General features: G+C 39.7%; 1 protein-coding gene across 6 annotated transcripts in view; it reads right to left on the bottom strand.

The window, feature by feature from the left end:
* dgkg (diacylglycerol kinase, gamma) overlaps positions 1 to 23,931 on the bottom strand; it is a 104,474-nt gene that overhangs the window by 4,279 nt on the left and 76,264 nt on the right. For all 6 annotated transcript variants that reach the window (XM_086051695.1, XM_086051696.1, XM_086051699.1 and 3 more), the window contains 2 exons: positions 6,062 to 6,182; positions 3,665 to 3,725 (listed from right to left, as the gene is read on the bottom strand). In XM_086051695.1, coding sequence (XP_085907821.1) covers positions 3,665 to 3,725; positions 6,062 to 6,182 — 182 coding nt within the window. The remainder of the gene's footprint in view (positions 1 to 3,664; positions 3,726 to 6,061; positions 6,183 to 23,931) is intronic.

The raw sequence follows: 23,931 nt of genomic DNA, 5'->3' as shown, positions 1-23,931 counted from the left end.
TTTTTTACTTTTATTTCATGTATGTCTTATTTTCTATTGTTCATGTCTTCTCAACTCATTAGGTTTTCATCCCCACCAGTTCCCGTCAACAACACGTGTTCCTCGTGTCTACCAATCAGCTCCTTCCAGCCACTCCTGTCTTTTCCAGGTGGTCCTTGTTGTCTTGTCAATTTGTTTGTGTTTAGTTCTCTGCTTTCTTCCAGTCAGCAGCTGTTTCTCAAATGCTCTTCTTGTCTGTTCTCACATCCTCGTGATCTTGTGAAACATCATCAGTTGTGGCCCATTTACTGTTGAACGTACAAATAAACCGAGAATGAGGAAGAATACCCGGGATGTTGTTATTGTCAACTATCTATTACATTACTATCTACTATCTACTATCTAATTGCTAATTACTATCAACTAACTATTAGATACTTGAAGGCTAGGGAAATATCCCAAGATGCAGAAACAGCCTTTGTCGGATTACTGTTGTTGTTGCCGCAAGTTACGTTTATAGTTTCATCTTAAACCTGTTGTGTTGAGTATTTAGTTTCCATGCGTTCTATTAGCCTTTTTTGTGTTTTTAAAAAGAAATCCTCTTTTGAAATGAATCCTTCCTTGCCTTCTACCATCACTGCACTGGTATCCTCCACGTTTTACCCAACAGACACCAAACCTTGCTGAAGATTCATCTGTCAGAGCCACTCTAGGTCTAGGAGGCATCCATCCATTATCGATACCGCTTCTCCTCACAAGGGTCGCGGGGCTTGCTGGAGCCTATCCCGGCTGTCTTCGGGCAATAGGCGGGGGACACCCTGAATTGGTTGCCAGCCAATCGCAGGGCACACATAGACAAACATCCGCACTCACAATCACATCTAGGGGCAATTTAGAGAGTCCAATCAACTTACCATGCATGTTTTTGGAATGCGGGAGGAAACCGGAGTACCCGGAGAAAACCCACGCTAGCACAGGGAGAACATGCAAACCCCACACAGGCCGGAGCCGGGATGGAACCCACGACCTCTGAACTGTGAGGCAGATATGCTATGCTAACCAGTCAACTACCGTACTCTAGGAGGCAGTCTTATAAAATCAAACCTCTAACGACTGTGGAAATAGCGATAGACTCGGTTCACCCAATCAGATTGCAGATCCGATTCAGAACTGAAGTGCAATGCGGTTGTTGAAACTCCGTTGTTTTTGGAAGAGTTCCATTGAGTTCTTACTAAGCAGTCTAAGAAGGACAGTGATGGACCCAAACTGTACTCCTGTTTCTGATGTTGTGAGCAACTGACAGTAATGGCTTCCCGAAAAATTGAGTACATGCTGGTTAAAAAAAAAAAAAAACAAATCCCTCAGCACACACATAATACAACAAAACAATGTGGCTTTTCCGCCCCCGTGAAGACCCGCTGTGGTAAAATGAAAAGTGCACAAAATAGCTGACGCTCTTCTTTTTTCTTTTAATACAAACAGCAGTCAGCCTGCCTGCGCTATTGGACGGCATGACTGCGTTGGATGTGAAAGTCTGGGGGAGTGCAGAGAAATGTGCCAACAAGCGCAAGAGAAAGCAAATGAGTCAAGGCGAAAGTATACACACGCATAAAAAAAAATGGAACATAAGATCAAGGATGAGAGATTACTCAGGATGATTTATGTCATTCATTATTGATACGGACTAGCACAGCTGATACAGGTTAAAGCTTAAGTGATGCTTCAAGGCCATTGCGTTGCTAGCTTACATCCTTGACCCAAAAACTGAACATCCCCAAAAAGTGAAGACATACTCCCAATGTAAAAGTTGTAAGGCACGCATTTGTGTGTGGAAGCTTTGACGGCAACATTGCAATGAAAATCCACGTACACTTAAATAAAACAGATGTACTTTGTTCAGAGACTTTTTATCCAATCAGGTAACATTTACAGTCATCTATGTTACAGTGAGTGGATATGAAAAGTCTACACCCCCTTGTGTAAATGCCAACTTTTTGTGATATAAAACATGATTAAAATAAATAACCCGTGCAATTCAATGGAAAAAAGTGAAAACATAAAAATAAAACTCTGAGTGAATTTGAATGATTAATTCTGAACAGAGCCACGTACCTGGTTGGGTGTGCAAACTTGTGCAAGCACAGTATTTCAATTGTTTATTTTTATTTCCCCTCCCAAATACACTTCATTATTTTTCAATTTAGTTATAGAAGTTATAAAGTTCATATATCTTTGTCTCATTTTTTAAAATACAAAAAAATTTGAACTGGGTGTGTAGACTTTTTATATCCACTGCATGTAACTGTTTGAACCTTTTCCAAGACATAAAAAGGACTCTCACATGTTCCCAAATTGCTAAGGATAAAAGCAGATCCACCACAATGACATCCCTAAAGTGACTGTTGACTGTGACTGGGGTGTCCCGATTGGATCAACGTCATCGGAAATCGGGGCTGATCGCATGATCATCAGCGGATTCGTATCGGCTGAAAAATATTTGAGTTCTTTACTTGATTGGAAGGACCGCTGACTGACAACCATATGCGAAGGCATCATCTTGGGATACCTTTACTCAAAACTGAAAAACAAGAAGATAATTGAGACAATTTGATGTGGTCTTTTCTTCATTGCATAGCAGAGGTATTGAATCGGGATTCAGTATCGGCAGATACTTAAAAACAAGTGACTTGGACTTGGTTGCAAAAAATGTGATTGGGACATAACGAATAGACATATAATCTATCCCCTATGTATCACACAGAGGTCACTATTGGATGAAGTAATGTTTCCAATACCAGTATCAAGAGTACAAAAGCAGAATCCTTTGAGGGTGGCAATTATCACCACCATTATTCAAACTGAACACACTTGCTTCCCATTCACACCTGAGACCTTGCAACACTAATTGTTAGAGAAAAGTGGCCAATTTCAACATTTTTGGGGTGCACTCACTTTTGTTGCAATTTGTTTAGTGGCCAATTTCAACAATTTTTGTGGTGCACTCACTTTTGTTGCAATTTGTTTAGACTTTAATGGCTGTGTGTTGAGTTATTTTGAGGGGACAGTAAATTTGCACGAACAAAGGCCTACAAGTTGTACAGTGACTATTCATCAGTGTTTATTCTTTAGAAATACGGCTAAAGTAAGAGTCCAATTCTGCCTCTTAGAAGTAAAATGCATTCTGCAGCCTGTCGGGCACATGTGTCAAACTCAAGGTCTGGGGGCCAGATCTGCCCCGCTACATCATTTTATGTGGCCCGCGAAAGCAAATCATGTGTGTTGACTTGATATGTTACTTTCAAATTGTCTTGACTTTTAACACTAAATATGAGATATTGCAAACATTACTAATGATTGCCATCCACACACCATGTGTGCCAGCAAAATTTAAGTTGGTGCAAATGTGGCTCAAGGTCTTTGCATCCTTATCAAGGCCAAAAAGTTATAAGCAATTACATTCCTAAAACTACAAACATGCACATTTTTGTGAACATCATGTTGACCTAATTCTTCTTCAGCGCAACTCAGCACGGTTAGCCATGTACTTGCTCTCTGAGAGTGAAAACTGTTTTTGCTTTTGTTCGGCGCAACCCAACACGGTTTACCCATTTAGCTCCCATTACAAGCGAGCTACTGTACACGCTTGCAGGTACCAAAAGCTCAAGTCAAAAGTGGTTGCTCTCACCGTGCATGGCGGCTGCATCCAGGGCTCGCCGTCAATCTGCATGGGCAACCTACGGGACGTCCTGTACAGATGAAGATAGAGAAGTGATGAGGAGGGGGGGGGTGCACAAAAGGTCAGATCAGACACATGCTCACAAATGCATGCACGCACTCGCACACATGCGCATACACTGGACAAACATTGAAAACGGACGGATGGATTCAATGTCCATTCATTCACAGTACAGGATCAGAAGGAGCATGTGGCTCTGGTACACTGTGGGGGTTTACTAATATTACAAAAAATTGCAAACTGGAGGATAAAATGGGTTACAAACAGGAGTGTTCTACTAAACAAATCTCCCAAATTCAATAGGGTTTGTCCACGGGGAACTTGCAGTAAGTTGCACTTCTGGTTCTTCCGCTTCTCTCTTTTTACTAAATATCGTCACTTTTGATGTTGATGAGTCTTTTCTAAAACGGTTTACAGTATTTTTCTTCAGTTTTTGCACTGGTCTGACGTGTTTAACACCAGAAGCAAGAATACACTCACGCTTATAAGTTGTCACACTAACTTCAATATGAGCTATTTAAATAACAGTTAGGCTGCTCTTTGGTATACTCTGGGTATACTCAGGAGGACATTCCATTGAATACAGGCCTTGACATATTCGCAACACAAATATGTCTGATTTCTTCAGATGAAATAGTAATGTGATGTCACATATAAAGCGGAAGTCAACCCAAAACATTTCTTTACAATAATGTATTCTATGCAGCCCCATTAATCTTCACGTGGAATTCTGATTAATATTGTGTTTGTGGAACATAAATTCAGCAGCAAAATACACCCATTTTTATCAGCTTGCGAACATCACATGACCAAACTCAGAAAACAGGTGAGCCGTGATTGGTGGTTGCCTCAGCCTTGAGCAACACGGACGTCATTTTCAGTCGATAGCAAGTGACAAAATGACTGCCCCCTCAGAAGGACAAAGACGGGTGGATTTTTCTGTGTAATTGATATTCCACAAAAATAATATTAATGCCATGTTTCGACTAATGGGGGCGCATAGAACAATTTTTGGGTTGACTTCTCCTTTAACAGACATTTTTGGAGTGTTATTGACAATGTGACACTCTTCAGAATATTGGAAGCCATGAAATATCATTCCCTTACACTAAACTCCGAGAACTAACCCTTCTGAAGTTAAAGTTAATTGATTGATGAATAATTGATTTTCTTATCTATGTTCATGGTGAATATATAACATTTTAGAGCAATACGTCCGCCGTGTTTTTGGACTGTTGCGGAAGGACATTTTTATTTACAATACATTTCTGTGAGTGTTCACGTGTGCACACATTGAATGGAAAATAGTCCACTTTCTCTCGTGAATGTGGTAGAGTCCTAAACGTTATGTAATATGTCCTAATAAATTGTTACATTACAATTTTGTGCCCAAGCACAAGGCATGTTGCGCAAACTACGGCGGCTTATTAGTGTGACGCCACAGTGATGAATGAGGGGGAGAATGCACTTTTCGGTAAATTACAGTTTTGTTATTCAATTTTATTCTAAATACGGTGGCCAATGTATAAGAATGGGTGTTGTCGTGACGACGTCTTTTTTCTCTCTCGCTGGGTGACAACTTCGTCACACGTCACATATCACATAAATTTTTTCTCTTGATTGCTGTAGTTGACACCTTTTCCTTATTCTGATTGCTCTAATAGTTGGCACCAGTACTTACTGCAGTTAAAAATGTCACATCATTATGGAATAACAGCAGAGACATTTAAATGACATAAATATTCCCAAAAATCAATGTAAGTCTATACATAATTTTTTGTTCTTTATTGTTAAATATTGTCGTAGAATATCATTATGTTTTGCAGAAGCTGTATTTTGCAATTTAAAAGAGATGTTCACAAACGCTGTCTATCCACAATTGGTCTGTGAATCAAGTGCAGATTTTAAAATATTTTTTGTAGAATATCGCCAAATTATCGTTATCGAGTTTTTTGAAAACATATTGAGATATTTTTTTTTTGCCCATATTGCCCACCCATAGCAATAACCCATTTCCCAGTCCCAGCTCCTCGGTGGCTCTCAGGACAGCCATGTAAAGCCAGACGAGACAAAATGTCTCCAGCAGCTCACTTGAAAAAATGAATAGCAAAAAGACAACAGCAAAAAAACCCATAGCGGACATCTACAATTTATCATAGATGTGCCATTGTTTGGAAACCCTCCAGTGTGACAATAAATAAATAAATAACGCTAATGAAATTTAGTTTTGGTCAGGATCGTTCCAGTTGGAGGTTAAAGGTGGTGCCGGATGGAGAAGGCATGAGACAGATGAAGTGCGGTGGAGCAGTGGGTCAAACCCTGACATAGGAAATAAGTAGTAGCGACCTGATGGTGACGTTGGTGCACTGAGCCAGGCGGCGCCCAGCACTCTTCAGCCCCGTGTAGATCTGACCCATCTCGATGGCGCCCTCCAGGCCTACCACCTCAAGCAGCTGGTCGCTAAAGTCTGACAAACGACACATGCTAACAGTTAGCGCATTTCTTTGATACAGATGTAGAGCAAGAACCATGATGATTTTGAATGATATACAGTATAATGGAATCCATCTTAACTGGACTGGTCTGGTTGTAATCAATTCATTGCCCTGAGAATGAAATGACCCGGATGAAAGAGAATATTTACAGGCATATACAGTACAGTACAGTACATCCTTTTCGAGGTAGTTGAGTTCAAAGATCATCATGACTAGACATGGTTCTTGTGAGTGTTCTATTCTTCTTTTAAAATATTTTTTTTCTCTCACACTTGAGGGTTTTGATTTTATATCGTAGTAATAACCCAGTTGATTTGAAAAGACATCAAACCTGGGATGTTTGAAACAGTCGAGATCAAGATTAGAATAAAAAATATTGCAATACAGCTTCCTTCAAATTTTGAGTGATATTTTTTTATTCCGTAGCAAGAGCCAGACTGCTTCTGAATGATATGCATTTAGATTTTTCAGTGATTTTCATCAAACGCCGGGAGATGAGTCCAGAGCAAGAACCCTACTGAATTTGATTGATATCTAATCTGTGATGTTTGAGGTGGAAGATAAAGAATGCCTCATCGTCAGTGTTGTACTTCTTAAAAAGATTTTTCCTTCAAACCTTCAAAATCAAAAACAGTTTTTGTTTTTATCGTATTTGTGAGAACCCCAATATTAACACGTCGGCTCAGGAACACTTCAACAAACCAATGTCAATTAACACACTTCATCGCTACATCTACAAATGCAACTTAAAACTCTTCCCATGCAAAGCCAAAGCCATATATCAACAACATCCAGAAATGCCGCCGGCTACTCTGGGCCTCATCTTATCTAAGAGTGGAAAGGTACGCTGTGGTCTAACAAGTTCACATCTCAAATTGGTTTTCGAAATCATGGACAAGACGACGTATCCTCAGGGTCAGAGAGGAAAAGGAGCACCCGGACTGTTTTCAGTGCAATTTTCAAAACCCAGCATCTGTCATGGTTTAAGGGTGTGTTAGCGCCCATGACATGTGGTAACATGCATATGTGTGAAGGCACCATTAAAGAAAAAAGTCCAAGGAGGATAGCCCATTTCTCCACTCCATACTGGGCTAGAGGTTCGGCCCCTAGGCCCGCGCTCCAATTTTTTCAAAATCCATCCATCCATCCATCCATCCATCCATCCATCCATCCATCCATCCATCCATCCATCCATTTTCAGCACAGCATATCTTCAATAGGGTTGCGGGTTGCAGGCATGCTGGATTTTTCAAAGTCTAATTTTGAAATTTCGCCAAGCCAACTTCCTGAGGTTGTCAAGTTGCTGCCTATCCAACATTGACAAACTCTAAGTGATCACTTCATTGAGCACAGAATTCCATCTCTGGCTGTTAAGAAGACAATTTTGTCCTGCTAACCTCAGCTGGCTGCCCGCCTATGGAATTAAAAAATAAATTCTAACATCACAAAATTGATTAAAACTACGAGCGATCGCCAGCAAAGTTTATATGCATATCCCTACTATTGTCCACTTCAACCTGTAAAAAAATGATCTGCACAATATTTGCAATTTTGTGGAGGTGATAATGGCTTTTCCTCATAGGGGTTCAGATTTAATGTCATTCACATCCAACATATTATTATGATTGTTTATATATTTTGACAGGTTGAAGTGGACGCAAACAGAACCGTGCATAAGAATTTTAGTTAAGATTGTTCACCATTGTCAGATACTACGTAACAACAGAATGTGACAAAACAAGCCAGGAAACAATATTACAATGCGTGCCTCCTTCTTTCAATGACATAGTGAGGCTGAAATGTGGGGGGGAAAAAAACATTTGCTGCCCACAAATAATGAGCGTCATTAAGATGTGCTGAATGAAGTCATAAAAAACGCATTAAAACACTACTCAGTTTTTCAGGGTGAATTTTAGTGCTGACGTCATGTTTACATACAGACCTATTACATAAATGCTAGTGTTCAGCCAAATCAATGGTCCCTTCAATGCTGAAAGGTACATACAGGTCATGGAGCAACATATGCTGCCATGCAAGCAATGTCTCTTTCAGGGCCGTGACTGCTTATTTCAGTAATGCCAAGCACCATTCTGCATGTCTTACAACAGCGTGGCTTCATAATAAGTGTGAGCACTAGACTGGCCTACCAGCAGTCCAGACCTGTCTCCCATTAAAAATGTGTGGCGCAGCATAAAGATTAGAAAAGATAAGATAAGATAAGATAAGATAAGATAAGATAAGATAAGATAAGATAAGATAAGATAAGATAAGAAGTCCTTTGTTGATCCCACAGTGGGGACATTTTCAGTGTTACAGCAGCAAAGATATAGGTTACACAGAGACGGCGGCATAATATAGCCATTAATGTATAACATTAATGGCAAACATTCGGGATCACACCTATGTAAATATACGCAGTACCTATGTGTATAAACACCTGTATAAACACACCAACATACATCTACATATAAAGTATAAAGAAACACTCATTTTAGCCTGTACATAGTACAGAGGAAAAATACTCTAAGTAAGTGACAGTGCTGCAGTGAAATATAAGGAACAGCATTGGATAAAAATAAAACTAGACTAACCGTAGTGGGGAATGTTGAGCATTGCACGATATAAGCTCAGGTGCACGACTGCACAATTGCACTAATGTCCGCCTAATAAAGCGCAACATATGGCAATGGAGACCCTGGGCTGTTGAGCAACTGAAGTTGTACATCAAGCAACTGCTAGGGGGTTCCAATCCGGCCGGCAGGATTAATTTTGAAAGTGAAAAAAAATGCATGAAAAACGAACACTTGTTTTTGAAGTAAAATGCAATTCCTAAATTATCCACTAGGATAAGGACACATTGACCATCGTTGAGGAATTCCTTGCGTTGAGAAAGGAAGGGTTGGAGAGAGAAAGGACGGATGGAAGGAAAGAAAGAAGGGAGCAAATTAAAGGAAGGAGGGAAGAGGGAAGGAAAGAGGGAGGTAATAAATAAGGAAGGAACATTCAAAACAAATTGGGTCAACATGACCCATGAGGACAACAGGATGTTTATTTACAGTACTTTGAATTTTTTAAAATCATTTTATAGTTGTCCAAACACTGTGACCAGATGCAAGCCTAAATGATAATAAGAAGCAAGTTGCACATGTTTGTCATAAGAAATCGGAGGTTGCTCATGATATGTTTTATAAACGGATATTTAATAAAATACAAAGATTTTCCTAATGTACTTCTTTGCACAAAAACAACGGGAAAAACATGGACTCATTGTTATTTATAGGTAATCCTGCTATGATTTTACTGGTCTGGACCGATTGACATCTAAGTAGGGAGGCAGTGGCCCCTGATCTAAGATGAGTTTGAGTAGTATACAAAGAACCAGTCAGTCTCACACTCACACCTATGGATAATTTAGAGACTTCATGAACCTAACATGCAAGTTTGGGGTATGTGGAAAGAAGCCAGAGCACCCACAAAAAGTAATGCAAGCATGGGCAAAACATATCCACTAAATTTGAACCCTGAAAATCAGAACTGTGAGGCAGTCTTGCTATCGATAGGTCCGCCTTATTCAGTGGTCCTGTAGCCTAACACAACCCTGACATATTTACAGCCCAAAACACTTTTTCAGTTTTTTTTTTTTTTTTTTTACAAATGATTTATGATGTGAATTATGAACGATATAACTACTTCATTTGCACAGCCGGTGTGCTAATTTGTGAGCTGCGACAGCACAATCAACTCTCACTGACAAACTTATGACTATTTCACTTTTTCACATTAACTGTGCACACATGCTAAAAAGCCTTCTGTGCTTGCTGGGGTGCAGGCCAAAGAGAATAAAAGCCATGTATTCTGTGGTGGGAGCATGGCCTGAGGGTCTGCGCCCAGACACGTCCAGACTGGCAGCCTGCTGTGACTGCAGTGCAAACAACGTCAATAATTCCCCAATGTGCTTCAAGCTCACTCATCTCATCGCTGACTTTGTGTGTCTGAATACAAACAGGGCGCTGTTACGTGCATCGCACAGTGCTGTACTGTAAATATATATCATTGTTAAGTAAATAGTTTACAAATCAATCACTCAATCTCCCTTTTTTACACGAAATTATTTAACGGAAGGAGGTCAACTGCATGCAATAATCCACGCAGTATATTGTTAAATCAATATGGAATGTATAGTGAATTGTTGTTATTATGATTAAAATGGTAGAATTTTGTGGAATCTTGTGTGTGTATTTTCGCTCATTACCAAAAGTTATTGTTGTTAATAAGCAGCTAATGACTAACTTTTTGTGTTTGCACACTGAAGGTCCTATAAGCTGAATCAGCGCTGCAGGCTAGGAAAAACAATACATCAAGTTGTGTTTTCACTTCGCCTGACTCACTGTTGACATAGTTAAGTGTAAAATAACTAAAATGCAGCAAAGACGAACAAAATCAACCTTTACAATTTGAACCCTCCATAGCAAAGGGAAGAGGGAAATAATGCACAACAAATCAAGAGTGAAACTAGCGTAGCTAGCGTACCTTGCTAATGCATCGCCGTACGATGGAGATAAAGATACTTAGGAGCGTCACTGTATACTGTATTTACTATTTGAATAATGTAAAAATAAACAATAGGTTGTGGTTAGGATAAGTTACAGCGCTAGCCTTGTTAGCTTAGCTGGCTAAACGCTCACGTAGCCAACAATAATGTTAGGATTGGTTAACAAGCTAACAAGCAACATACAATTTTTAAAATAAATAATACAAGTGTAGTGACACCTGATTTACGAATTTAATTTGTTCTGTGATCAAGCTTGTAATTGGCTTTACTCAGACGTCAAATCAATTGTCTATCTAAATGAATTGAAATTCCATGACTCCATTCCATCCCCAAAACCAGCACAAAATTGTTATGTTTTCATTAAAGAAAAATAGCACTGTATTGCTTAAAAACAATAAAATGAAATAAAAGTAGAATTTAAATTATAAGCGATTTAATAATTACTGTACATTGGGACAAGCCGAAAGCCACAACAACTGTATGTTTTGTCTTCTGCAGCTGCTGGCGAGTGTTCACATCTTATTTGTGTGTTTGACTGTTTGTACTGTTCAACCAGGGAGCATTAATGATGATGACAAAACAAACTTGGAGGCGTTTGGGAATTGTTTTGTCAGCTACAAGAATGACTAATGCAAGGATTGACACCCAAACTTTTTTTTTACTTCGGTTTAAGACAATCATTAAACAAAAGTATAGAGCACAAGTAATTTTGACACCTGTGAATATTTTTGCTTAGATCCGCAGGAATTTGAGTGCACAAAACAAACACAACTTGCAAGATTTGGCAGTTGAGTTTGAGATGTTAAACACCAATCATACATTATATCATTGTTTGTTCATGTAGTGCCCCTTGCTTCTTGAGTGCACGCCTACATGCAACTTGCACTCCTCTGCTTCCTACCAGCGCCAAACATGGGCACGCCGACCTGCCCTTGCCCCGCCGCGTTGAGGCACGATGGCGGAGTAGCCCCACTGTGCTCTGTGTTCTCACATCGGCTGCGCTTTGGAAGCGACCATCAAACGGCATCAGCGAGGTAGGGCTAAGAATAGATGAGAACAGCCTCTTACATAATGCCAGCATGCAGCAATGCATCCTGGGACGGGATGGCATTTGCTTTGCCAAGTCACTGAGAATTGGCTGCTCTTTGTTTTGTCTAATTCCAGCCTGATGCCAGTGAATCATTCCTGATATGAAACATATACCGTTTGACTTAATCACAACTAGATTTGTCTAGTCTTGCATTTCTTTGCACTTTTCAGGGGTTAAGCCAAATTAAAGTCTATATTTTTTAACTAGGTCTAACCTCATGATACTGAAACAATTACAATTTCTATTATTATTATTATTATTATTATTATTATTATTATTAGTAGTAGTAGTAGTAGTAGTAGTAGTATTACTGTCATCATCACCAACAATTTTCAAACAAGGGTTCAGGTTTTAAATGAGGGTTTCAAGCAATGCTTCGGAGAACAGTTTCAAGCCCAGGTATGGATTTAAAGCAAGGGGGAAGGTTTCAAATGAGTGTTTCAAGACTTTCCTATGGTTTTAAATAAGAGTGAAGGTTTTAGGTGGAATTGGGATTTCAAATGAGGTGTTCAAGCGTGGAATGGTGTACCAAGCAAAGCTTGTAGGGTTCAAAATGAGTATTTCAAGCAGGGATTGGGATTTTAAATGATGGTTTGTCACCTGGGTTAATAGGACTCACCATTATATTTATATTCGGTTTTCAGATTTTGAGAATTGTTTGTTTGTTTATTGAACATACTGTATAATCAAGTAACAGAAAATATTGTAATAGAAAGTAAAAAGAGATTTAAAAGAAGAAAATCACATACCGGTAAATAGTTATCGTTAATTACAGTTTACATGTTCAAAAGGGAGTAGGAAGAAGTAAAAAATATCATACCCCTTGCTCTTTGTATATTTTTACTTATTTCATATTAATACAATTGTTCATATAGTATATTCCAACAAAAGCTGTAGAACTGATGGAACAGTCCATCCTAGAACGTTACTAATGCTCCATGACACAGGAAGAAGACTGCACACTAACAAACTGACGAACAAACTACAATTTGTTCACTTTTGTTGTAGGTTACATGTTTAATATGGTTCTTGTCGACTTAGACTGGCTTGTTTAAGACAGACACAACAATTTATTTGGGGAATGTTTATAGCTTATGATAGAAATCATCCACATTCTACAGTATGTAACAATTTTTGGTAAACATATTTGTGTATTGTTCCCAGTGGCTGAGCCGCCTGTTATTGTCTTGGGGTGGTCCGAGTGATGGCAGATGGTCAAGAGGAACTACAGTAGATCACCTCTGAGGGAGGTAAAAGTCGGGGGAGAGCACTTGGCTGTGCGACAAAGAACGCCTTGTTACTATGATACTCTCCAAAAATAAAATCAGCATCATGTCAGCGGATTCTTGAAGATGGAACACAAACAGTCTGATGCCTTGGCAGATAATTTCACACCATAAAAAATATAGAAAGCAAATTCCATAAGAAGTATTAGTAAAAAAGACACTTTACATATTTACACATATGACTTTTAGGCGGTACATTGATATCATTTATTTTTGTCTATTTGAAAAGTTTCAAGAACAGACAACATTTGTTGGGTCTGGTCTGTGGTTGGATACACAATGCATAGGCTTAAGCTCGGTACATACCGATTTTTAATGGTTAGGTGAGAGTGGGGTAATTTGTGCCAAGGGGCAAGTAGTGCCACTCCTGTTATTTAGACAACCATAGAAGAAGTTGGTCATGTGACCAACATATTTTTGAAGAGGCACCCATTTCACTCATCCTGCAAAGGGCTTGATAGGTAAGCACATTCAAGTTCAAAAATAATTTTTTGCCCTCCAAAGTAAAATTTCTATGACGTTTTTTTGACTGCTGTGTTTGAACAATTGTAGAAAACTTTGAAAACAGTTCACACATGTTTGAGTAGTTTAGTAAGCTACATCATGAATCTTTACAGTTAGCATGATGCTAACTCAAAACAGCTGGCATTTCTTTCAAAATGGTGGGCTTGGGGTAATTTGTGCCAAAGGACCCAGGTCAAGTTGTGCCAATGGCATAACTTCCCCCAACTTATGATTATTTACCATGTATTACTTTATTGTATTTTAGTTAGATTGCCTATTAGTCGTGTGCCCAAACGGCTTCCCTTGTGAATGTGCTTTGTTGTTTATTTTTTTCTTCCTGCTATGGGGAGCATTGTTGTTTGTGAGTACCTGTTTACTTGAGAACTTGTTTAAGTACACATTAGCCATGTCATTTTCAGTTACTTCAGTTGGGCTGCAATTTGCACGATTTGAGTGCGACGTGCACTTGACATGTCCTTCAAATATCCGTCAGCATGGGACAAGTCATCCTGACAACACATGTTCCTCCAGGTTACCAAAGCTAAAGTGTTTTCCAATGGCACCACGAGTAAACAAACCCTTCTGTCATTTTGCAGAGAAAACAGGATGAATGGCTTGAATGACTAATTTTCTTCGTGTGGCGTGGTACAGTGCACTTTTTCTATACTGTCGTAGTTTGAATGTGTACAGTGAGAGTCGAAAAGTAGATGCTACTTGAGGTTAACTGTTTGGAAGAGGGACCCATGGTTCGCCATCATTTACATTTCAGCAGATAAGTTGATTAAAAAACACAGGTGGTGGAAATTCAAACCTAGATAACATGACCATTGAAGGACTGGCTAATTGAATCAGTTGATAGCAATAATGAAATACCTTAACTTTGGTGAAGAAAGCTGTAGCCTAAAGGCTAGCATACTACTATGAATTGTAAATAGGTCTTGCCTACCATTAAGTGGTTCTTTTGGTGACCGATGCTATTTATTGTTATCTTTAACTGTTACAGGCATTAGTAGATGGTCTATTTCCCAGTTATCAAACTATACAGGGCGGCACGTTGGTCGACAGGTTAGCACATCCGCCTCACTGTGCAGAAGTCGAGGGTTCGAACTCTTAACTCCGGACACTGAGTTTCCGGTGCCAGAACAGCTGATTTGAATCAGTTTACTCAACTCGGAGTACTTTCACTTGGAGTTAAGCGCGTGCACCACAACTCTGAAAATACAGCATGAACGGAGCCCCGATTCGCCGAGTTACCATGGCAACAAAGAAGGGGCGTGGGAGAACATTGCTGCTCAGGTCAATATATGCGGAATTTTCAAATACTTTGCAATCACAATAATATAACAAAAATTCTAAAACATCACTGCGCGGTCTAATCTCCCGACGAATATTTAACATTAATATATAATATATATATAATATATATAATATAATATATAATACTAATGTTGCACCTTCATCCACGTATGGGATCATATCAAAAGGACATGTCACATTTGTCCTCATTTACACTGAAAAAATGGTGTGTTGAGTTCACTTTTATTTCATCAAGTGGTTGCACAAATTTAAAAATAAAATAAAATTTTCTGGATCCAGATACATTTATTTAGATAGTCCACTTAAAAAAATATCTTAACCCAGATGATGATAGTTCACGCAACCAGTTGAAGAAATAAAAGTGAGGAAATTCAACAGAAACCTTTTTCAGTGATACTGTACCTTATGGACTTCTCATATACAGTACTGACTCCCATTATTTTTAATGACAGATGGCAGAACTACGCTACGACAAAACTCGCCGAGGCAAACTGAAGGAATGAGGAAATGAAAAGGAGTGTGTGGCTCTGAAAGGCAGAGACAGAGAGAAACTCGAGGTTCAGTGAGATAAACCTGGTCCCGACCAAGTTAGGGTCAGAGATTCTGTTACTCCGGTAAATGACGAGAGCTTAAGTTGAAACCGGCTAGAGTTACCCCTCTTTCTCTGGTTCGAGTTACTTCCCTTTTTGAAACGGAAAATTCCGAGTTTCCCTCATTTCAGGGTTAGCAGACTCAGAGTTTTCACTAAACCTGCTTTGTGAAATGGACCCCTGGTCAGCGATAGTCACTCACGCAGTCACGCAGGAAGTATACTGTTGGCTACACAACAAGTTGCTCTTCTATTTTGATCCGGCAACAAGACAAGCTTCAGGGCACTTCCTAATTGTCTATTGTTCTGTTTCAAGTCACAATCACGAGCCCATGCCCCTGGCCCCTGACTACCTCGGTGTTGGCAACAAACAGAAGGTTTTGAGATTGGAAAAAATACGTAGGTTTCAAATTTATGATTGTTGCCCTGACTGTTTTCAGCTCAGATTGGGGAGGAAAAATCACTCTTAACAATCCCCTAATCTTTTAAAATACATATGACAGTCAGGCCTTTGCTCACTCTAATCAGAAGAGGGAGAAAGATGTTGTGAAATGTCCCCCCTTTCGGATTTCAACTCAATTTTCAGTATGTATAGCCCACTGAAGAGGCTAAGTAGTTGTCCTACATTATCGTCTCAGTGCAAGGTCACTCACTTTCCCACCAGCCACTCAACTGCTCAGTGACTTCCTACAGGAAATATTTCGAGCCTCGCAAATCGGTTGGGGTAGGCGTACACTGGCAGCGGCATCAGGGTAATTATAGTCTGCTGTTTTTGTTCTGTGAGAACAAAAACAATTTGTCGTCTCTGGATGCAACAGACCTAAAATAGCCTCAGATGTGGCGGCTCGCAGCTTGAGCGCCATTGTATGTGGGAGTTCACAGTCGATGGATCCATGACAAATACAAAGATATATTCTCGATACAGTATCTCTAAATGTCTTGAGTTTTTCTTTTCTGGATAAAAAAGGAGGAATTCTGAAAAAAATGGAGAAACATGCTTTTTGTTAAACTTGACAAATATGGAAGAAAATATATATTGGCACTGTGCTTTAACAAACAAAAACAAAAAACGCGTGTTTCGAATGAAAAATTCACAAAATTTGTAGAGACGTGCTTTTCATTTTATATGACGGGTAAAGCATATCAAAATCATCCTGTCACTGTGAAATCATTTCCCCAAGTGATTTTATTTGTCATGTCATGTCATGTCATCTTCCAAACCGCTTATCCTATATAGGGTCGCGGGGAGTTGCTGGAGCCTATCCCAGCCGTCAATGGGCGAAGGCAGACTACACCCCGAACTGGTTGCCAGCCAGTCGCAGGGCACACATAGACACTGTCACTGAGCGGGAATCGATCAAATCCACCCAAATTGCGTTACACCACCTGTGCCACACATTACACCCGCTTTTAGGTCAGCTAAAATTGAGTATACTTTTTGTCAGCAAATTGCGAGATGCGCCTGGACAGCTGTGTCACCCGGAACCCCCAGTGAGGTATAACGCGTTCACTTTAATCCACAGACACGCTAGACTAGACTTGCCCTGACACCAGAATGAAGCTGCGCCCATTTTTACGACAAGCGCACGGGTGCGTGTCTATCAAAATAGGGCACAAGAATTGGTTTTCCCCTCGGTCGTATTAGATTGTATTTATTTTTAAACAGTGTTTAAAACAAATGTCTGACAACACCCTGGACTGGACACGAGTTAATAAAAGGACATATACTTGTATAGAGACAGATAACATCTCACGCTCACATTCACATCGTCACTAAATGGGAACCGAAGCCATGCTGCCTACACGGATAAGGCGAGTGAACTATTCAGTGACTTCAATGAAAAGCTTATATCGTATCTTCTAATGTTGGGTTTTCTTCCCAAAAGTTATTGTAAGACATAAAGTAAAAATATGGCGATACATGCTTTTAATTGGAAAGCGACATAATTCGGCAGATTGCCACTGCTAGCGCCATTAAGTCACCATATAGCTAGCTATGAGGATGCAAAGTCAAGCAGCCATCCACAGATCAATTACGGTAACAATTATATGAACAAGGGTCCTAGTAATTGTAATGTAATTCGTTAACATTTATCAGTGAATAGCCTCCCTATTTATAGCCACACACAGCAAACACCAAGTTCTTATTATGCTAACTAAAAGCTGCAGCTTGCTCTCATACCCTCTTGCTAACATCCCTTTTTATTTATGTTCATCACTTGGCTGCAGGAAGTTGAGGAAATTTGATCTGAGCGTCAAGAGGAAGTAAACAAGGGAGGTAGCGATGGTGCACTGATAAACGGTGAGGAGGGAGTGAACCATGCCGGGAAGAATTTGCACGTTAAATCCTTTTCCTGTCATCGCCATGTTCCTCTGACTGTCATCTGTCTTCAGACCAGTGACAATACTGTTGTGGATGTTTGTGCCCTCTGAACTTTAGAGACAGATTGACTTATGGCGGCCTGCACATTTTTGTAGTTTAGTAATATATATATTTATGCAAAAGTTATTATTTAACTAGAATTGCACAAAAAAGTGGTCCATTCTTTGCTGCTAGAGTAATACCTAACACAAGAAATATGGGACTCCATTTGTTTGTACAAGTTATAAAAACAAAGCATTTTAATAAAAAACTTGAACAGTTTTAAGTTATGATCAGTATAGTTCCACCCTAGACTTGAGATTGACTGTAATGAGGGATGGAAAAAAACTGGGAAAAAAAAAGACACAAAAAAGATTAGAATTATATAAAGCACTCTTTTCCAAATAATTTTTTTTTTTTTTTTAAATAAATGACATTCTTTATCCAGACCTGCAATTTTTAACTGCAATTCTGTCAAAACAAACTATTCTCAATCGGAGCATGTTAATCAAAAAATAATTTAATCTAAACACTAAACACTTACCTTAAGTGTCAAACTCGAGGTCCGGCTAGACCCGGCTCGCCACATTATTTTTTTTGTGGTCAAAGAAAGCAAATCAAGTCTACTTCTTGCTAGATGGATTTGTTCCATCATTTTACCAGACATTCTGTACCAAATTCCAAATTGCTTCCATATAAGAAGCATTTTCTCCACTTGATCCCTTCTTAAAATAAGTTGAATACTCATGTATTTGGTTATAATTTTTTTCCATGACTTTGTGTTGTTAAAGATATGATAATCAAATAGAGGTCCACCTGCATATATGTAATAATATGATAATGTTATTAAACATTTATACGATTTTCACAGGGAACCTTAACTACAATGTAAAGCGTGAAATAAGTGAGTCTGCTATACATAATGAATTTCATGCAATGATTGAACATTTTTCAATTTGGCATTCAGCCTGTTTTAGAAAAGAGCGCTTCAAAGATTACAATACAAATATTTAAATAAGTAAATATTGATAAATGATCAAATCCACAAATTTGTTGAACACGTTCTTCTGGAAGGTCAGTTAAAATTGGTTACCGAGTTTTTGCATAATATTGCTAACTACCGAACAAGCGTTAATATTTGACATTGTAGTGCAAAGTCCAACTAGTCAATAGTTGGACAAATGGAAAAAAGTGTTTTCTGAGTTTGCACACCCAAGTTATTGATATTGCAATGGGTCATTCGCCTGTGCAACCAATCCAGTGTGTAGTCTGTCTCTTGCTCAAAGTCAGGTTACAAAGGCTTCAGATCTCCGTGACCCTCATGAGGAAAAATGCTGTAGAAAATGGAGGCAATTGATAGTGGATGCTCCTCCTCCTTGGTTAATAGAGGATGATTTTTAATAGACCAATAATACCATTTAGAGTCTGGGGTGGACCATTCCATTCACACTATCTTTTGAGTTTTTCCTTGCCTGTGCTCTGCCTTTTAATGTAATTTGGTTAAGTTGTTCTGCTAATTAGCTAACCGAACTAATCTCCCTTGAAGGGATGGCGTGACATCCCCTCCAGCAGAGCTAACTCGCCGTTTTAAACGTCATTACACATCCAAATTACCTCAGGCATTTTGGTAAATATGCACAGGAGATTATTCGCTTTGTTGTCAATCAGCTTAGAGATTTCTAAGGGCCACAAATGACGCTATCACTCAGCGTACCTGAGTCCCGTCTCAGCTGTGTGCTGGCGTAACGCGACAAGATGAAAGCGGTGCGGACATGCACACGCCGCAGGCTTTTCGCAAAGCACTCCGGGTCGCTCTGGAAGATTACATTAACTCCAACAAATGGATTTAAAAGCTTCACTTTACTGCACCAGACAATGCTACTGCCATAAGCAATTAGGTGTATGATAAAGGGACACACGCAGGCACATGCACACAGGCCTGCACATAGAGCCACATGATGGGTCCTGTTCCCGCATAGCACTGACAGCAGAAGCTAATAAAATGAACTGCGATTCTAACATTCCATCACCTGCTTTAATGTCCGTAACATCATACACTAATATTCAAGCAGTGAGCCATCAGGGCCAACAAGATTGATCCACATTTACAACCTAAACGCTACCGTTTGTTCCATGTAATTGTATTAATTTATTCCCAACACTGTATAATAATAATAATGCAGTCATTTAATTGATTTCTACAATGATTTCAGCGGGTTTGATGCATGCTGTTGTCATAGTTATGAATGAAATACAATGGCATCTATCACACATATCAGCGGAGCGCAGAATTTTTTTCTGCCTGTGCCTTGATCAAAACCACCAAATCCACGTTACACCACCTGTGCCACAACTTAGACCTGCTTTTAACTGGTCTAAGGTCTAGCCTACTTTCCGTCACCGAATTGTCAGGTGTGCCAGGGGTGTGTAATAGAATATGCCCTCAGTCCGCCGGAACGACCAGCAAAGCTCAGCGCAGTCTGCCAAATACAGTAAACTTGCCTTGACATGATAATGAAGATGCGCCGGTCAACAAAAAAGAGTCATGTTTTTAGATAAATATCAAATATGAACTGCACCAGATGATGTATGTTGCACCGTTGTGTGTTGTTGCATCATGTGTTGGTCTTGTATTGATGGTGTGCATTATAATAGTGGTGGTATGAAGAGGTGGGTTAAGTCCAAATGCATGGTCTGTCACTTTAATATTCAAATACTCAAAGAAGTGAGAATACACTATATTGTTAAAAGGTATTGGCTATTTGTGGTCATTTTGATTGGAAAACAACAAACATTTTCTGAAAATGTATGATGATTTTGGCAAAGGATGAAGTGTGTGTGTGTGTGTGTGTGTGTGGAGGGGGGGGTTGCGTGTGTGTGTGTGTGTGTGTGTGTGTGTGAGTGTGTGTATGTGCGGGCGTGCTGTTGGGGTGTGTGTGTGTGGGGGGGTTGCGGTGCTTTTTAGCTTTTTCTTAAAATTTTTGTGACTTTTAAGAGGAAAAAAAAATTGAAGTTGTGTGAAATGAGCAGACTAAATTCAAAGCAGTAAGTCTTCGGCATCAACATTAATGTTTTAACTTATCAAATTTAGGCTTAACTGATTGTTTTCACAGTCATTAATTTCTTTTTACACTTGTGTGATAATTGTTAATGTTATAATAAATCACCTTTACACTTCGTCACTGAAGTTTCATTTGATTGTTTTTATGTCTATATATTAACAGTGGTTATTTTATTTTTACCCTTGTGTGGCAGTTAAGAATGTGTTATTTAAAACAGCTTGCGCAGTTAATGAAGAATTTATGATTGCCACAGTTTGAAACTGGAACAGTTTATTTCCCAAAAGAAATCTAAATTCAATCAAATAGGAGGTTGACCAGCATTCCACAACAGATTGTATCATACTAGAGGTTCTGCAATTTAGCATGCGTCCTCTTGAAGTATGAATTTGCTTCTATAAATTTATGTTCGCTCATAGTCATTATTAATTCAGCAGGCCAAACCAAAACGCACCAAACCTCCTAAACATTAGCAAACAGTACTGTAATGTACACAACAGACAAAAGTAGCATGTCCTCACGTTGAAAAAGGTTTAACTTGTACATCAATTGAATTTCTACATTGTCATCTATTGTACTGTAGAACTAGGTTAAAAACAGGCACTGCAGCCTTCAAGCAGAGTATGAGGCTAGAGGAGTTGTGTTGGGAGTACAGTATTGTATTCCTGGTCAGCCAACATGATGAGATAAGGATACAACCGGGAGTGAGTACAGTGTGTGTTTAAGAGGATACTTTTAGGACCGTGTGGAGGAATCAGGTCAGTGCTTAAAGCATAGCCAGAAAAGGCTGCAAAGGCCCTCACAGCCACTCACAACTTGATGGCGAGTGAGTGCGTGTGCGCGTGCGTGTATACACTTCAATGTAAGTATACACTCAGGGCCCTATTTTCTTGCCCAGCCCAAATTTCAGTGGCAGATTGAAACAGGCATTCATGCCGTTATGGGAGTGAACACAGTTGACTTGCATCCCGGCCAATGGAAGGGGCTTCTTTCAGTCCCTTTAAATGCAGTAGAGGCACCCGTTCCACACAGCGGAAGCATAAACTGACTTGCTGAGTTCATGAAGATCGACACACGCAAAGTACGTTTATATGGAACTGTAAGAAGATTTCCACTTCAGTATGAAGTTGGGCAGGGCAATCACAGTTCACTGTGAAGTGGGCAATTTGAGACTGCCTACCATTCTTGATCATGTGACTGTTTACCATCCCGATCTTGTGTCTGTGTGTGTCACCCACCCACAGCTGTGCCACGCTAGGGGGGTGCTTTTAAAAATATATTAAAGTTAATATTTAGAATGAGTAGACATGCACATTTATTTGGATGAGGAATGGGCCCAGTTTTTCAACCTACAACACGCCGTCCAATTTGGAACGTAACAGCCGAAAAGGCGCGTTCCAATGCGACCACACTCGGCTGTGGAGTCGGATGCTCACGTTCAAGACACCCACGGTGTTCGATGAGGTCTTACCTCACTCTGACGCCGCTTCACTCTCGCGGCTGCAACGCACCCGACTGCTTGGGAGGCAACCCCGCGATATGAAGACGCAGGCTCATAATCACCTCCACACGCTGCGCGGACAGTAAGGCGCTAATTTTGTTGTGCTAACGGCTTTTTTTTTTTTACGGCCTGAAGCTAGTTGTTGCTATGAGCTGTACCGTTATCCTACTGTTAGCCGGGGAGGGAAGGGGGGGAATTAAGATCCATGCTTTCCTGATTGCCTGACTGACTTTTAACATAACTACATCATATATATATACAAAATTATCCCAACATGTGCCCTGCGAATGGCTGATGATCAATGCAGGTGTACCCTGTAAGCGGGGTTAGGCTCCAGCTTGAACGAACTCAATGAGGACAAGCCATTTAAAAAAAGACGACTACATATTTTAGATTCAAACTACAGCCGTCACAAAACCATCTGATGCCGTCATAAAACCATGATTCCAAATTGTACTATCAGATGAACATTCCACTCCTGAGGTTCCACCGTATGAAGGTCAATTTATGTGTTTCCACACTTTTGTTTATTAACTTTTGAAGAAACTAATTTGAACTGAATTTAGATTTTTCTTAATGTTTCACAACAAGAGCACCTCCTGCATAAAAAGACTCATTGAGCCAGGGAAGCAATACATTGCGCTTCCTTGTCACAATTACAGTTGACTTTACTGTACAAATATGGGTGTGTGGTGCTAATGGGGCTAAATGAGTGTTCTGTGCTTGAGGCTAATGGCTGCACACAAATAAAAAATGGACTAAAATGAGTCATTGAAGCATTCTCGTGATGTTCTTCTTCTGAGCGTACCCTCACCGTCTCCATGGCAACATGGCAATTCTGCAGTGCAGGGAAAGCGATTAAAGCAGGGGTCGGCAACCCGCGGCTCCGGAGCCGTATGCGGCTCTTTCATCCTTATGTTGCGGCTTGGGAAAATAAATTATAAGTGTCGGATTGAAGTGTATGTTATTTTTCTCAAAAACGTGTATCATGTATTCTTCTTAGGTTTTTGGCCACTTTCATATGTGGTCTTATATTGGATTCATATGGGATTTTTTTCAATGCCACCTCTGTATGAACCAGGTCGTATAAATCTGACATTACTTATGTCATCCGGATCCCAAAATGAATGCTGGCAGCCGGGTGATCGACTCTGCAAAGTTGTTTTGAGTAACAGTATTGACTTTATATTTGACTTAAATCCCATATGAAACTTGAAGCATAACGTGTACATTTATGGTGATAGTAGTAGTTCAGCCACGGCTCAGATTGTCTCATTTTTTATGCGCGGTTATGACATGATATCATCTTTAGTGACGTCTCCATGAAATGAGATGCCTCGCCTCATCATTTCCCCCAAATATTGTATTTCTACCTCTGACCAAATCGCTCCACTGTTGAAATACCCCGACAGGCTGCACCACAATTACTTTCGTAAACACATCATGAGTGACGTCATTTCT

This window comes from Filicampus tigris, chromosome 14, assembly GCF_054856515.1.
Source record: "Filicampus tigris isolate MCC_2025a chromosome 14, RoL_Ftig_1.0, whole genome shotgun sequence".
In the NCBI taxonomy this organism is placed as follows: Eukaryota; Metazoa; Chordata; class Actinopteri; order Syngnathiformes; family Syngnathidae; genus Filicampus; species Filicampus tigris.
Note: the sequence above shows the minus strand (reverse complement) of the source record. Positions and strands in the feature narration are given on the sequence as shown.